The sequence below is a fragment of the Cydia fagiglandana genome, chromosome Z, assembly GCF_963556715.1.
Source record: "Cydia fagiglandana chromosome Z, ilCydFagi1.1, whole genome shotgun sequence".
Lineage (NCBI taxonomy): Eukaryota > Metazoa > Arthropoda > Insecta > Lepidoptera > Tortricidae > Cydia > Cydia fagiglandana.
The window spans coordinates 32,668,813-32,684,879 of record NC_085959.1 but is presented as its reverse complement, the minus strand read 5'-3'; the positions used below and the strand labels follow the sequence as shown (position 1 = coordinate 32,684,879).

At 37.0% G+C, this 16,067-nt stretch overlaps 1 protein-coding gene and 1 long non-coding RNA gene across 2 annotated transcripts; one reads left to right on the top strand and one right to left on the bottom strand.

The window, feature by feature from the left end:
- Positions 1-2,783: 2,783 nt before the first annotated feature.
- LOC134678542 (uncharacterized) lies at positions 2,784-3,300 on the top strand. The gene is made up of 2 exons (XR_010100200.1): positions 2,784-3,029; positions 3,108-3,300. It is a non-coding gene; the product is annotated as an uncharacterized LOC134678542 (long non-coding RNA).
- Positions 3,301-5,151: 1,851 nt separating this feature from the next.
- Positions 5,152-15,977, bottom strand: LOC134679135 (cytoplasmic 60S subunit biogenesis factor ZNF622). Its single transcript, XM_063538003.1, has 6 exons — positions 15,320-15,977; positions 14,877-15,077; positions 14,133-14,287; positions 13,189-13,329; positions 10,678-10,806; positions 5,152-10,099 (listed from the first exon to the last, which is right to left on the bottom strand). Exons 1-6 carry the CDS (start codon positions 15,785-15,787, stop codon positions 9,988-9,990), a joined length of 1,206 nt encoding a protein of 401 aa, XP_063394073.1. The 5' UTR covers positions 15,788-15,977; the 3' UTR covers positions 5,152-9,987.
- Positions 15,978-16,067: the final 90 nt, after the last annotated feature.

Below are 16,067 nucleotides of genomic sequence, written 5' to 3'. Positions count from 1 at the left end.
TTCTATTGGTATCGTACATGATATTATCCATGACCATCTTAATATGTCAAAAGTAAGTGCAAGATGGGTTCCGCGAATGCTGACTCAGCTTCAAAAAGACATGCGTGTAGCGTGTTGTTCCGATGTTATTGACCTGTGCGGTGAAAATGATGATGCGGTGCTGCAAAGAATAGTTACTGGAGATGAAACCTGGGTTCATCATTATGATCCAGAGAGTAAACAAGAGTCCATGCAGTGGCACATTAAGGGTTCAGCTCATCCCAAGAAGTTCAAGGTCGTCCCTTCAGCTGGCAAGGTCATGGCCACGATATTTTGGGATTGTGAAGGAATATTATTAATCGATTATAAAGAAAAAGGTGTAAATATCACAGGACAGTACTACACTAACATTCTACGTCAATTAAAGGATGCAATCAAAGAAAAGAGGCGAGGAAAGTTAACCAAAGGTGTTCTGCTTCTGCGTGACAACGCCCCCGTCCGTACTGCTCATATTGCCAAGGCAGCTATTGTTGAATGTGGGTTTGAAACTGCTACTCACCCACCGTATAGTCTGGACCTAGCCCCCAGCGACTTCTTTTTTAACCGACTTCCAAATCCCAAAGGAGGAGGTTATCAATTCGGTTGTATGTTTTTTTTTTTTTTTTTTTTTTTTTTTTTTTTTTTTTTTTTTTTTTTTTTTTTTTTTTTTTTTTATTATGTTTGTTACTCCATATCTCCGTCATTACTGGACCGATTTTAAAAATTCTTTTTTTGATTGCATGTATATGCACACAGATTGGTCCCGCATTTGTCAAAATCCAGTTCTGATGATGGGATCCATGAGGAATCGACGGAACTCCTCAAATCTTAAAGGCATACATATAGTGATTTTTGTGTTTTTATCAACAAATCAAGCATATACATTCAAAAACGTGACATTTGATGAAGTGGAACTGCAGATGATGATCAGAACGGAACTCTTCAACGACGCATAGTTCACCTTTAGCGATTTGTCCTCTTCCTTATGTTTGTTAAGCATGTTAAGTTTTTAAGCAACATTTTTGTCAAGCTTGAGTTCTGATGATGGGATCCATGAGAAATCGAGGGAACTCCTCAAATTTTAAAGGCATGCGTATAGAGGTTTTTGTATTTTCATCAGAAAATCAAGCATTTTCATTCAAAACTGTCGCATTTGATGGAGTGGAACTGCTGATGATTATCAGAACGGAACTCTTCAACGACGCATAGTTCACGTTTGGCGATTTGTCCTCTTCGTTATGTTTGCTAAGCAAGTTTAGTTTTTAAGCCACATTTCTGTCAAGCTCGAGTTCTGATGATGGGATCCATAAGGAATCGAGGGAACTCCTCAAATCTTAAAGGCATACGTATAGAATTTTCTGTATTTTCATCATATAATCAAGCATTTTCATTAAAAACTGTCGCATTTGATGAAGTGGAACTGCTGATGATGATCAGAACAGAACTCTTCAACGACGCATAGTACACGTTTGGTGATTTCGAATTTCGATTTTGACTTGGACTGGGACCCGGACTCGTACCCGGATCGGAACCGGACCTGGACTCGGACTCGGACTTGGACCCGGACTCGGACCCGGACTCTGACCCGGACTCGGACCCGGACTCGGACCCGGACTCGGACCCGGACTCGGACCCGGACTCGGACCCCGACTCAGACCCGGACTCGGACTCAGAGACCTGGACCTTGACCCGGAAAATCACTATGATACCTAAACTAAATAAACCGCTATGATTACCTACCATAAAATGTAGGTATATAGTATGATGATGCCAAACCCCTCCCGCTCATACCCCCGTACACCGCACGGCATGCGCCGTTAAGTAGGTTAGGTTAGGTTTGATCCTCACTGACACTGAACTGCGATCCTCACAGACCAAACAAAAGTGGGTTAGGTTTGGTTAGCACTGCGGGCTTTACAGAAACGAAATGCTACTAGAAAAGTGGGTTTGATTAGGTTCGAACTACGATCCTCACAGAACCGAACTGCAATCAGAGAAGTGGGTTAGGTTAGGCTAGAACTACGACCCTTACGGAAACGAAATGCTACTAGAAAGTACTGGTTTTACCTCCTTTTCTACATAGTGCACCATCTACCTACCATAATTTTTCACCGGGCCCCATAGAAGTCGGTTTTTTTTCTTAAAAATTATGTTCCCCAATCTTAAAAAGCATCTGCGTCATCGTTCTGACGATGAAGCATTGAGGGCGGGAGTGGAGGAGCATTTTTACACCAAAGAATAAAAATATTTTTATGAGGGATAAAAAAAAAATATTGATCGATCTTTTAAGTGGATGAACATATTGAAAAATAAAAATATCAAACTTTATATATTGAAAAATAAAAATATCAAACTTTTCGTACTTGTTTGTTTTCATTCTCATACCGAGAATATTTTGAACACCCCTCGTACTTCATGCCGGCTGTAGGTGCTAGTAACATACATCTTAATGAAGTAACCGCAAATCGCCTTGTCTCTTGCGATAACCCTAATAAGTAATATACAGGCTGTTTGGTACATCGTTTGCCAAATTAAAACGGCAGATAAGTTGAGTTAGTTATTTGCTATCTACTAATGCATAGAAAAAAAATGGCCGTTGTTTTTTTTTTACTGTTCAAGTAAAAATTTAAAATTAACGAAAATTTGGCATAGAGCTGAAAAAAAGTGCGCATAATTAAAAATTTCTAGACCTGGGAAGATAGCAAATGAGTCAACCTATCTGCCGTTTTAATTTGGCAAACGATGTACCAAACGCCCTGTATGTACCTACATTATTATATTATCTAATTCCATACAAATACAACTAACCTCCAAGAAATCGGTAAATTGGCGTAACGGCCCGAATAGCAGTGGGTAATAGAATTTCCTTGATTGAATAGAAGGTACCTACTGTAGCGACTTATCGGTTTCCAATTATATTACGTAAACAGGTGCTTTGTGCACGCTCCGTCATACCCTGTGTGTATTAATGTGGTGATCAACTCAACAATGTTCGTCATTCTGGTGAGTAGGTAAATCAGAATATGTGATGCCACGCCAATCATCGCCAATGCCAACTTAATATAACCACTGCCTAATCATTTCCTCAGGTATTTTCTTTGATAATCTGTACGAATGCCTTGGAAACACGAAATAATACGGAATCAGAAATTCTAAGAATACTTCAAAGGCACCTCGATAAAATACCTGACATTGAATCCAAATACGTCCTCAACGAAGGATTGTCTAAATCGATATCAAAATATTTCCAAGACAAAATAAGCGTGTTGCCTTTATTCAAAATGTCAGTGAAGATCGATCGGACACCTGTAAAGATACCATGGACTGTAGGACAAGGAGCAATGAACAAAGTTGAAAAACCTCTCCATAAAACTAAAATTGAGTACAAGTACGTACGTGGATTGGATCAACCGCCTCTGAAAGGTAATCTTACGCAAAATACCCAATAAAAATGGTGTCAAAATATAATGACAGTATTTATTTTCTTGTCACGCGTTACTGATTGCCCAGGGGAAGGGGATATTTGCAAATATTTATGTAGGTTATAAATTGTATTATCTAGGGAGGCAGCTGCATCCGCATTCGATAAGCAGATTAGTGAAGCTCGACCTTACTTCGGGATCCTCTAGTCTAGTTATTCTAGTTTGTCGTACCATAACTTTATCTACGATTAGTTTAGACGGTACAGTCAGCAGCAGAAGTTGCTAAGCGGGCCAGGTGTTCAAAATGATCTTGACGCGACTTTGTTGTTAAGAGAATAAGAGCGTGTCAATGTAATTGTGAACACTTCGCCCGCTTAGCAACTTCTGCTACTGACTGTACAGGAAAATACAGCTTTTAATAGCCATTGTTGATACGGCTCATTCATGGGAGCCTGAGTACGCTTGACAACTAATCCCAAGAATTGACGTACGCACTAGTTTTTACGATAGCGACTGCCATCCGATTTTCCAATGCAGAGGGGAAACTAGGCTAGGGAAATCACCATTAATCATTATCATTACACGCAGACGAAGTCCCGGGCAGAAGCAAGTATAAATATACTATTTGGATGCGGACGTACGTGAAAGCAACGGTTATGACCAATGTAGCAATAAAGCATTTTTAAATCGCAAATACAGCTACAATAAATAAAAACAATACGGACGCAGCTCAACCGGCACAACGAACGACATGAGTTACGACACGCTTTGTTCAAACCGGCCGCCCGATACTAAGTTTTTTGACACAACCCAATTTCAATGTTTCGTTTCGAATAAACGACGAATGAAAGTACGACTATCACCAGTTTGACACTGACATATTCGCTAGTGTGCGTCACTTACTTTCTATGCCTCTTTCTCCTACTCGCATATTAGTCACACTACCAAGGCAGTCGTGGTAAGGCTACAGAAATAGATTGTGAAAAATGGAAGAGTTCTTACCGTAAAATGTGCATATTTTGCCCCGAATTGGGTAATTGCTTGCACTTCATCAGTTTTTATAATTATTTATATTATATAGGTAATCATATTAAAACGTGTCTCCGCCGGGCACCTGTGAATAGGTGTTTTCCGTGGGCAGGGACAAATGGAAATAAACCGCAAATTCTGAAGCAAAGTATATACATTTTACTGTAGGTACGAAAGCAGGACCAATTTCGTGAAACCTCAGAATAATGAGGTTATTTTTATTTTTTCACCACTCCAGTTCGTAAAGGCTCTCTTTATTTATTATTCAAAACTGATGAGATAGTTGCATTTTATCGACGAGAGTGGCAAAGTAATTTGATTCTAATCTTGAGTTGTTCCCTCATGTTGGCTGGTGGCCTCGTGTGGTTAGGAATCTTACGCTTGCGCAAGTATCAATATTGGCACGATGGGTTAAACACCTTTGCTCTAAACAACTCATTTGTAACACAAACAACTAATTAATTAACATTTAATTCATAACGGGCAGGCCGCCAGCCTTATGAAAACATTGAGAACCCTTCCTGAATCCTGAGGATTGCAACACACTTTTCTTACCTAAAAATGTGCGAGTATTGCGATACATTTGGCCGGGACGGACGGACGGCGTTTTGTTGACTTGTAAAATTATACATACAAAATATCCTACATATGGTAAAAAAAGGTTATAGTCAGAAAAACAAGATTTGATATTATGATCTATTTAGAATATTCCGTGGTTCATTACATGTTTATCTACAAAACGTATATTTCGATAAAATATGAATAACTATTTAGAGGTAGACATTTTGCTATGGATTCCGTTGTGAGGGACATTCAGAGCAGCATATTTATTTAAAAACATTGTCTAAGGAACGAGAGTTTACAATTTGAAATTAACAGTCCCCAGCAAGCCCGGTTCTCCATACAAACGTACGCTCTCATTTTAAAACGACTAGCTAGATTGCACTGAAACTTTGTACTTCAATACCTAGTTCTGTAATTAGTTTATCTACATACAACCAGAGATATTTATAACTCCGTATAAGATAAATAAAGTCTAAGAAAAAAACGTCCCTCAGAAATCAAGAAAAAGTCCTTCTCGAACAGATGGCGCCATATACCTTTGGCCTATTCTCGGCTAGATGGCGTTGATATTTAACAATTTTAACACATATGAGTGAAAGAACATGGGTCAGTATGGAACATTAAAAATTAAAAATCGTTTATCCGTAAACATATTTTGATTAATTTATACATTTTGAATTTTATTTTAAGTTTATCGTGTGTCGATAGATGGCAGTAAATGTACCGTGACTACAAAATTTACTTTGGCAATAGCCCTCTATACTATACATATTCTCTTTGATACAACTAAATTAAGTTTTCATACAAAACTTGTTTTTACTCTATTCATCTGTTTTTTAAACTGGAGCTATACCAAAGTAATTGTACGTGAAAAAAGTTTCATTACAATTTAACACGTAGTTTTAAAATGAGAACAAAACTCCGTTTCTACGGGAAGGCAAAATTCGGCTGAGCTTGCTGGGGCCTCTTAAATGTTTTCATAGACATCAATCCAATGAGGTGTTATTTAACGAAGGCTTCACCGTGTGTGAATCCGTACTAATTTGTCAAATCAGCACGTACGCAACAACAGTGGGGCTTAAATTCTTTGTGATGTTTCGTTCGCAGAAATATTCCCAATTCAAGGTAGGTATACATTTGTTTATTAAAGTGCAAGTGACACAAAGATAATGCGTCTATAAAATACAATTTCCACCAGCATGTCCATGTAAAGTTAACTTGAGCACCCAATATTACACGTCAAGATCAGTGGTCGGCATCAGGCAGCCCGCGAGCCTCCCTGGCTATTTTGTATGTAATATTGACAAATGACAATGTCTGATAAAGTCATTAAATATGTATCCACCATGTGCGGCACGCATCAACTTCGTTAACTACTACGTGGCCCTTGGCTGTCAAAAGGTTGCCGACCGCTGGTCTAGATGGTTAAGAGGAGAGGGGACGGGGTCACAGAACCACACGAGCCCTCGTGAAGCCCACAAGCGACACCGTGTCTTATGGAGTGATACGGTCACAACCGATATAAACATAATTTATTTCATTATGGGGGCATTTCACGCCAAGCGGGCAGCGAAAAAAGTGTCAGTTGCTGAAATTTGGAATAATTATACTACTCGATATTCTAAAAATACGCATTCTTTTATTTTATTTTTATTTGGCACCGTTTCCGGTTTGGAAGCATTTAAAAAATGGACGAAAATTGAGGAGAGCATTTTACAAAAGCTGATGCAGCTATTATTTAATAAACTGAAAAATAAGTTTAATATTGGTTTGTATACAATTTTAATTGCTTTATCTTGCAGTTATAACAATTTTGATATTTTTTAATTTTTTCATACAAAAAACCGGAAATGAAAATTTCAAGTCATATTTATATAAAGTTCGGTATTTTTGAATTTTTTTATTTTTGCCTCAAAATGTAGCTTATAGTCCATCAAAAATACATGGAAAGTTTGAGAGTGGGATCTGCATTAGTTTCGGAGATACATGAACTAAAGTGCAAACGTGCCGGTCTGAGCGTCGTACTGGCGATTCGTTAGTTACTCAGTCAAATAAAGGTTTTGACCCTGGAATGACAAATAATAAGCTGGAAACTCGTATAACTACACCTTCGTTTCGGCGGTCTTTAAATTACGATAAAAGTCATAGAAAACCTCGTGTTCGCACCGGAGTTTATTCAAGGTCAAAGGTCACAAAAATTGCTTTATCACGAATATCAAGGTTTCTATACCTCCAATTATGTTTTTATATAAATGAAGATTGTAGAGCATACAATTTGTGACAAGTCATATTTCGGGCATTTTTTCAGATCCTCAACCGTTTTGTAGGAATTGTCGGATATAGACAGCATAGAACGCGTAGCGGTCAGCCATACGCTCCGTAATGCAAGTTCACCGTGAATTCCGGTGAATAATAACTTCTATGAAGTTATTTATTTCATAAGATGCTATTTACGGATCATACGCTGATTTTAGAACAAAAGTTGTCTCTTCTGTGGACAATAGTTAACAGCTTTTGTGCATTTATGCATTCATTTTATGAAATAGGCTAATACCCCTAAATAAAAAAAAATAAAAAATATATAAAATATATATAAATATATATATAAATGAAATAGGCTAATAGAAGTACCCCTTCATTAGGATTAATTAGAAAATTAGGGTTTGTTGCCTCTAGTGTCCACAGAAAAGAGGTAAAGTTGAAGTACAAATAATACAAGTAAACATTTCCACAATATTTTATTTAACTGGCGATGGAAATATGTATCTTTTCGATCTGTCTTCAACATTTGCAAACGTTGACTATTTGTTGGTTTTACATTGAGTTAAATATGCCAAATTTTAATTTGGCATATTTATGAAAAACCAATGACAATGCAATATTTTAATGACATTACTACATAGGTTAAAATAAAGTCGCTTCCCGTTGTTTGTCCCTGTGTATTTTAAATAGACAGAGTGATTCAAGAGGACGGTTTATGTATAATTTTATTAACCCGTGCGAAGCTGGTCGTTTTTAATGTATAAAATAAGAATATATAATGACATCAGCCCATCATCATGGCCATAAAATATATTCGCAGAATTGAGCAGATAACTGAAAAAAAGTACAGTCCGCGATAAAAGCTTCATCAAAATCAAATCAAATCACACAAGCTGTTAACTATAGTCCACAGGAGAGACAACTTTTGTTCTAAAATCAGCTTATGATCCGTAAATAGCATCTTGTGAAATAAATAACTTTATAGAAGTTATTATTAACCGGAATTCACGGTGAACTTGCATTACGGAGCGTATGTCTATATCCGACAATTCCTACAAAACGGTTGAGGATCGGGAAAAATGCCCTGAACATGATTTGTCTCAAATTGTATGCTCTACAATCTTCATTTATATGTAAACATCTTTGGAGGTATAGAAACCTTGATATTTGTGATAAAGCAATTTTTGTGACCTTTGACCTTGAATAAACTCCGGCGCGAACACGAGGTTTTCTATGACTTTTATCGTAATTTAAAGACCGCCGAAACGAAGGTGTGGTTATACGAGTTTCCAGCTTATTATTTGTCATTCCAGGGACAAAACCTTTATTTGACTGGGTAACTAAGGAATCGCCAGTACGACGCTCAGACCGGCACGTTTGCACTTTAGTTCATGTATCTCCGAAACGAATGCAGATCCCACTCTCAAACTTTCCATGTATTTTTGATGGACTATAAGCTACATTTTGAGGCAAAAATAAAAATTTTCAAAAATACCGAACTTTATATAAATTTGACTTGAAATTTTCATTTCCGGTTTTTTGTATGAAAAAATTAAAAAATATCAAAATTGTTATAACTGCAAGATAAAGCAATTAAAATTGTATACAAACCAATATTAAACTTATTTTTCAGTTTATTAAATAATAGCTGCATCAGCTTTTGTAAAATGCTCTCCTCAATTTTCGTCCATTTTTTAAATGCTTCCAAACCGGAAACGGTGCCAAATAAAAAAAAACTAAAAGAATGCGTATTTTTAGAATATCGAGTAGTATAATTATTCCAAATTTCAGCAAATTCTATGACCTGACACTTTTTTCGCTGCCCGCTTGGCGTGAAATGCCCCTATGGTCAATTTCATGACATCAAAATGATCTTACATATTAATTATTGCATTATTATAGAACACAAGTATTCATTTATATGTGGCTACATATTCTACCTAGCTACCTACATAGTTCTATAAGTTTCGTTTCAGTTCAGAAACTTCACAATATACGTTTGGTAGTTATTTATTAAGCATTATGAATTGAAACAACATACAGCGTTTTTCATCCAAATGGGACAATGAAGGCCGTTGCAAGTCAATAAATATTTGGTATAAAATAGGTATACATAGGCTTCATAAAATGATTGTGATAAAACAAATGAGGTTATTAATGTCTAGAGGAACATTTATTCCATTTTTTTCCTATGATTGTTACGGTCTAAATTTAAGTCCATTTGAAATATAAGCGGAAACTTTACAAGCGGTTCGTCGCGTAGTGTGTAAACGTTGCAAAGAGCTAATGTACCGCTTAACAGACGGTATCACAGAATAAATAATAGTACTATCGCACAGAAAGGAAACTTCCTACAAAACCATTACTTTCAAGGTCGAACCTGCTGTCCCTTTCTAATATATGGCACTATCCCTTTCGGCTATTTAGGGTTGTCAAAATTCAAGCTATTATCTTATCTGTGGCCGTGCACGCAAAGGGACGTCAAAATGTGTCAACCCTAATAATTGCTCGGAGCAATGCTGAGCCGAACGGAGCCGAGTTTGCCCGAAGGTAGGAATTTCGCAACCCTGACGGTATGGACTTCGAATGAACTTATTATGGTAGACTATGGTGTGGTTGAAAACATGGATCTGTGCAACAACGGATTTGTGTCATACTCAGTAAAATAATATAAATAGGGTGATAGTGAAGGTTAGAAGTTGACTTGCGCGCGGTAATGTTTCTGGAACTTGTTGCTTTTGAGGGAGAGCTTCATCTGCCACTTGGCCTGCACGCGCTTCATGAAGTGGATGTCGCGCGCGTTCCTGCGACAACACCACAACCGTGTATATTACAATAACAAACATACTGATAAAATATACCAAATCACATAGTGATAGCGATATTTACCGTGATAAAGTTCAATAATTACAGAATTGATTATGACCGTCTATAATGGGGTCGGCAAGTGTCAAAGGTTTGCATAGATAGTGCCATCATAGCTTGCCCTTTTTTTTATGAGATTTGGCTTAAAGGCCTGGCATCCAGGGTATTAAAAAAACAAAAATTTGACACAAATCTAGGGATTGATAGGGCAAGCTATGATGGCGCCATCTGTTAAAAACTTCGACCGGACAACCCCATTGGATCTACGCCTGAAGCGGCGACAGCCATAGATTAGGTTACTTTATTCAACGGTAACCTTGTGCGTCAGTAGTCTTTTGGTGGTTTTTGTTTTACCCCCTTATTAATAAACATTTACTAAAGTTGACAAGCCGATAATAATCTTTTGTCCCTTTCTGACGTATTGGTATGATGGAAACGGACAAATGATTATTATCGGCTTGTCAACTTTAGTAAACGTATATGAATAAGGGGGTTAACCTATGAAGTAGTAACTTACTTGGCGGCGAGCGCCTGGTCGCGCGGCGCCCAGCCGAGCGCGCGGTACACCCCCAGCAGCCGGTGCAGCTTGCGGTCCGATTTCTTCACCAGCGCCGCGCTGCTGTGCGTCAGGTTTTGCTTGTAGTACCTAAAACAAGCTTCCTGCTTAACACTCTAGTTTCACACAGACAAACAATTTTCGACGTAGTAGCTTTATCTTTAATTACTTATAAGTCAGTAGCCAATTAATATGCATCCATATGTGCACACCTCGCGCCTTTAGTAAACATTTTATAATGCGGTGGCTGTGTGCTCTGTGGTCAACAATTGCCAAGGGCTTCTTTAAGACTTTTTTTTATGTAAACAAGTGAGACACACTCGCTTAAAAAGCTACATAAATGTAGCCTAATACTCGCATTGCTTTCACTGATTTCATAAAATCACAACTGCGCGCATACATATCCATTATCTTCCTAATCTATTAAATACTAAAATCATACAGAAATTTCTGAATAAGGATACACACATATGTAAGCGGAGATTTTCGTACTAGAAGGTTTTTACCGCTCGTCGTCAAAAGGTGGGTTGGGGTAAACAAGGGTTTTATACAGAGGTGTGCAGAGAGTAGCTTTGCTGGCGATTTTTATATTAGAACACACAAGAGCGTAGCAACAAATTATAATCTTATTTCATCCATCTTTTAACCCCAATGACCAATCGCAAATGCAGGAGAGTTTACGAGGACAATTAGGACATGCAAAAATATACCGGCAATGTTGCTTTAACATCAACATCAACATTTATTCAGCAAATAGGCCACAAGGGCACTTTTACACGTCAACATTGAATTTACATAAAAGCAAAAATAATAACATCAACAATTTTATAAAATAAAACTAACAATTCAATCTAACGTATTACACATTAATGTACCGAGTTTACGTTTAACTCCACATTAATGTACCAAGTGTGAACTCGATACGACAGAAAATAGTGAGGATAACTCGTAATACGCGAAGCTTAGCGGTGCTGCAATCGATCCAAATCCAAATAAACAGACTTTTTTATGTTCCTGACATCTTAAATGGTCGGTTTTGAAGCATCAGATTACACGTCAAAAGTATCTGCCGATTTCTAAAAGCTTAACTAAAATGTAATGAGTTCTCATTAAAGATTTATCTTTATTTATGTAGGAAATAATTCCAGGGCGGTGGTAGGGTGGCAAACTTTAGGCGTGTTGTATCATATGTAGCAGTTTAGAAAATGATCGTGCCAATTGATCAACCATAATGATTCATTTCTATACCTAAGCAGCAAAGCACACATTATAGCAACCAATATAGACAGCATAACACAACAAGGATTATAATATCGACAATTCGATATTATACGTAAGTACATTATTATTGTATAATACAGATAGACAGGCACGAAGTTCATATGGTAAAATTACGAAAAATTATAATACTGTTTGAATTGCCTGTTTTGTTTGAAACACTTCACTGGTCTCGCCATTTTGCAACATAGAAACTCAACATGGCATAAAATGAGTTCAATAAATTACTGCTCAAGTGCACTCAACTATGACTGGTGTGGCTACTACTTTAATATGCATCGTTCCTAGGGGACTATAGGATAATTGGCACTTGAGGCATCAGTAATAAGGGGTCATCCATTAATTACGTCACACGTTTAGGGGGAGGGAGGGGGTCAAGAAAATGTGACATATTGTGACATGGGGGAGGGGGGAGACACAAACTTTGTGACGTCACTTTAACTTCATCAGTAACCGAAAATTTATTCAAATTATTTAGTTCGCTGTACATTTAAATAACAAGTTTTTAAAACGAAAATAGTTTTTAATCGTTTAATTTTCTTTCCTAAGCAGTTTTGGGTTATAAAAGACTAATATTTATATCATCAAAAATATTTTGATAAAATATTAATAATACTTAGGTACTTACTTAATTCGATTTGGCGATTTCGTAGAAAAAATGTGACGTCACACTAGGGGGGGAGGGGTTTGCCAAATGTGACCAAGTGTGACAAGGGGTGAGGGAGGGGTCAAAAAACCTAGAAATTGGTGTGACGTAATTAATGGATGACCCCTAAATATAATAATATACAGTCAGCACAACTATTAGCCTAACATCTAACATTTATTCAGCATATAGGCCACAGAGGCACTTTAACAGGGTTTTTTTTTTCGTTATAAAAATAATCTACTATCCTAACCTTCTACTGTTCAGCTAATTACTTTGCTGACTGTACACTCTTGCATGGAATGACTCATGTATAAAAGCCCTTAAAACTAAAGCAAAACAGTCATATGTAATACAAGAGTGAAACGTAATGTAAGCTATTTCAATGAAATTCAGCAGTGGCTTCTAAATTATCCTTCTCACACACCACAAGAAAAGAACTCCTAACCTTTTCTGTATGTGTGTGGGAATGTGGCACTTTTTGTGCCTATGTGGACTCATAATAAAGCACTATTAAAGCTTGTGCATTGTTTTTGTTTGTATCATACCTCATAAGTGACCGATGGCCAACAGTAACACCCGATGGTAGCACCAACTGGAAATCGTCACCTTCCAGTGTCGCCGGGCCTTCCACCTCCTCATCCACAACCATATCTTCATCCCCTTCCTTTTGATCGGGGTAAGAAGCACTGAAAATTAAAAAAAGTTTTAAATATAAAATAAAAATTTCAGATTTTAATATCGATATTGTGTTATTCATAAAACTATACAGGCCTGATTCAGTTAAATTATGTTCGATCCCTTTCTTAGAAATACATAAGTCAAAATGACAGATAAATGCAAACAATTATTAGCTAATTGAGGCTTGTAGCGCGTATAAACGCGAATAACAATAATGGGGTTAGTCTATTTACATCGAAAGTTAAGAAATTAGATGTTAGTACATGTGTAAACACATAATTAAACAAAAAAAAGGAATCACTATTACCACATCAGGGCAATCCCATAACAATACTGACCCAATATTTTAATATTGGACAGTCAAGGCATCTTGCCACCATCCCCAGGATATTTTACATGACCATATCTAGTATACTCAGGAACATGCTATAATATGAGAAGCAGAGTCCATTTTTATTGGTTTCCTCCCTACAGTTCGTTTTTTTAGCATTAGAAATAAGGTAAACAATCTTGATGTGTCTTTTAATTGAAAAACACATTTTAAAAATAAGATACGGCAAATTATTAACAATTATGAATCTAATACGATCATTTATATTCTTCTGCTTTCATAAGTAATAGTTATTGATATTTAAAAAGCGTTTTTCAATTAAAAGACATGTCAAGATTGCTTACCTTCTTGCAAGTTCTTTCTAATGCTAAAAAAACGAACTATAAGATGTATCACAAGAAGACTTCATCAACTCAGTAGGGTCATCTTATCTTATAGCATTTGGTTGATTTGACATAAATGGAACAGACCAACGCTTACCTATAATCATAATAGTCTGCGTATTCTGCTAAAGCTACGCCTTCATGTAGCATCTTGCAGTGGCCTTTGTCCACCATATGTCCACGGGCAGCTTCCATTGAGTAGAATGTACGACCTGTCTCATTACACCAAAGGCACATATATCCTTGAGAGATCTGAAATAATATAGTACATATATTTGTATGTGTAATCATGTTCATGTACCAGTAAGGGCAGGTTGCACACAACCATCCATAAATATTTATAGGATGACAACTGCCACTGCATTTAATGTTGATCAGATTGTTAATTGTGCATGGTAAAAATAACATGCAACCCGCCCTAAATCAGACATTTGGGGAAATTACTATTATTTAACTTGTATGAATAACCAACTATAGTTATATTTAAGTCTTTGATATAGATTCTGTGCGGAAAGAGAAGAGTCGTGGAATGTCTCTTCTCTTTCTGAAGAGCTTCTAATAGATAACTGAATAGTAGTGTTTTGAATGTGTATGTCTAATTTATTTTGTGATTTTGTTGATTTATGTATTTAGTGATTGAACAGCCTCTAATAGATAACTGAATAGTACTGATTTGAATGTATATGTCTAATTTATTTAGCGATTTTTCTAAAAACATCACATAATATTCCTAATCACCAAAAATTTGCAAAAACAAACATCAAATTTTATTTACTATAATGACAACACCCTCTATATTTGTGTAGGTATAGAACATGTAAATGTATGTTGAATGACTTACCTTCTCTCCCAAGTACAGCAGTAGACCTCTGACATCAACACAGTACTCCACATCGGGAATGAAGAATGAATGCGCCTCAGACATGTGTTTTAGATTCTTCACCATGCTCTTGCTGTGGTGAGAGCAAAACAGGCAATCTTGTGGCTTGATGAGTGAATCACTACCTTTAATGCGGCATTCATCCCATTCATCAGAATCAAGCTGAAAATTAAAAATATTTTTATAAGTAAGTACAACTTAACAATAATTTTAAATTTTGTTGTAAAAAGCTGATGTGTGGCCAAACTAAGCATAAGCAGCAATAAGATATATCCAATATTTGATTTAAAAAGATCTGATTCTGAAACTCAGCCCTAACTATGCTTTGTGATTGCATTCCTGCCATGCCTGATGATCCGAAGATGCTATTGTTTAGAATATATTATTGTAGAATTTGAGTATACCTCCTCTATATCTGACGCTGTTTCGGCATCCTCGTCTCCGGACCCATGGGTGTTGACGAGTGTAAACTTAACCCTGTCATCAGAGCTTTTAGCAGCTCCTGCAACTTCCGGCGCGTCTACCTTCACAAAACTATCTGTGTCAGAGTGGTTACTGTGGTCAGACACCTCCTGAGCTTTCTCTTGCGCTAACTTGTGCTTCTTGCTGTTCAGGTGGTTGTTGTAAGCGTTGGTCGTATTGAATAACTTTGAGCAACACTTGCAATAATGTGAATCATCACGGTTCTCGTCCTGCGCTTGCTCCCTGTGTTCCTTCACTCGCGTTTCGAACTCTTCCAAGGTTACAGAGGGGACCGCGGCAACCTTCCTCTTCAAATTATATCGGTGCCAGTCAGACTTGTAATGCTCCCGCTGCAATTCTGGGCTTTTGAACAACACTTGGCAGGTAATGCACGAAAATGAATCAGGCATGGTTATCACGGTAAGACAGATCACAGCTCTATGAACACTTTTGGGTACAAATAAAAATTATTACTTTAGGTTTTGCAAATTAATTATTTCGAAGGAACTATAGGAACACGCTTATCGTATGGAATGATAAGGTCAACGTGGTCGGTACAATGTCGTAGTAGACCAAGTAGCAGTGCAGTAGCCCACAAAATATTCTAAAACGTAGAAAAATTGTACGTAGTTCTGTCATTCATATATCGTTACCGCTTCTTTTTACGGGGTTTTAGCATGATAGAAAGAG

Coding starts and splice junctions, on each gene's coding strand:
- LOC134679135 (XM_063538003.1), bottom strand. CDS start 15,787: ATGCCTGATTCATTTTCGTGCATTACCTGCCAAGTGTTGTTCAAAAGC. Junction 15,078..15,319: donor CAGCGTCAGATATAGAGGAG/GTATACTCAAAT, acceptor TTTAATTTTCAG/CTTGATTCTGATGAATGGGA. Junction 13,330..14,132: donor GCAGACTATTATGATTATAG/GTAAGCGTTGGT, acceptor TTTAATTTTCAG/TGCTTCTTACCCCGATCAAA.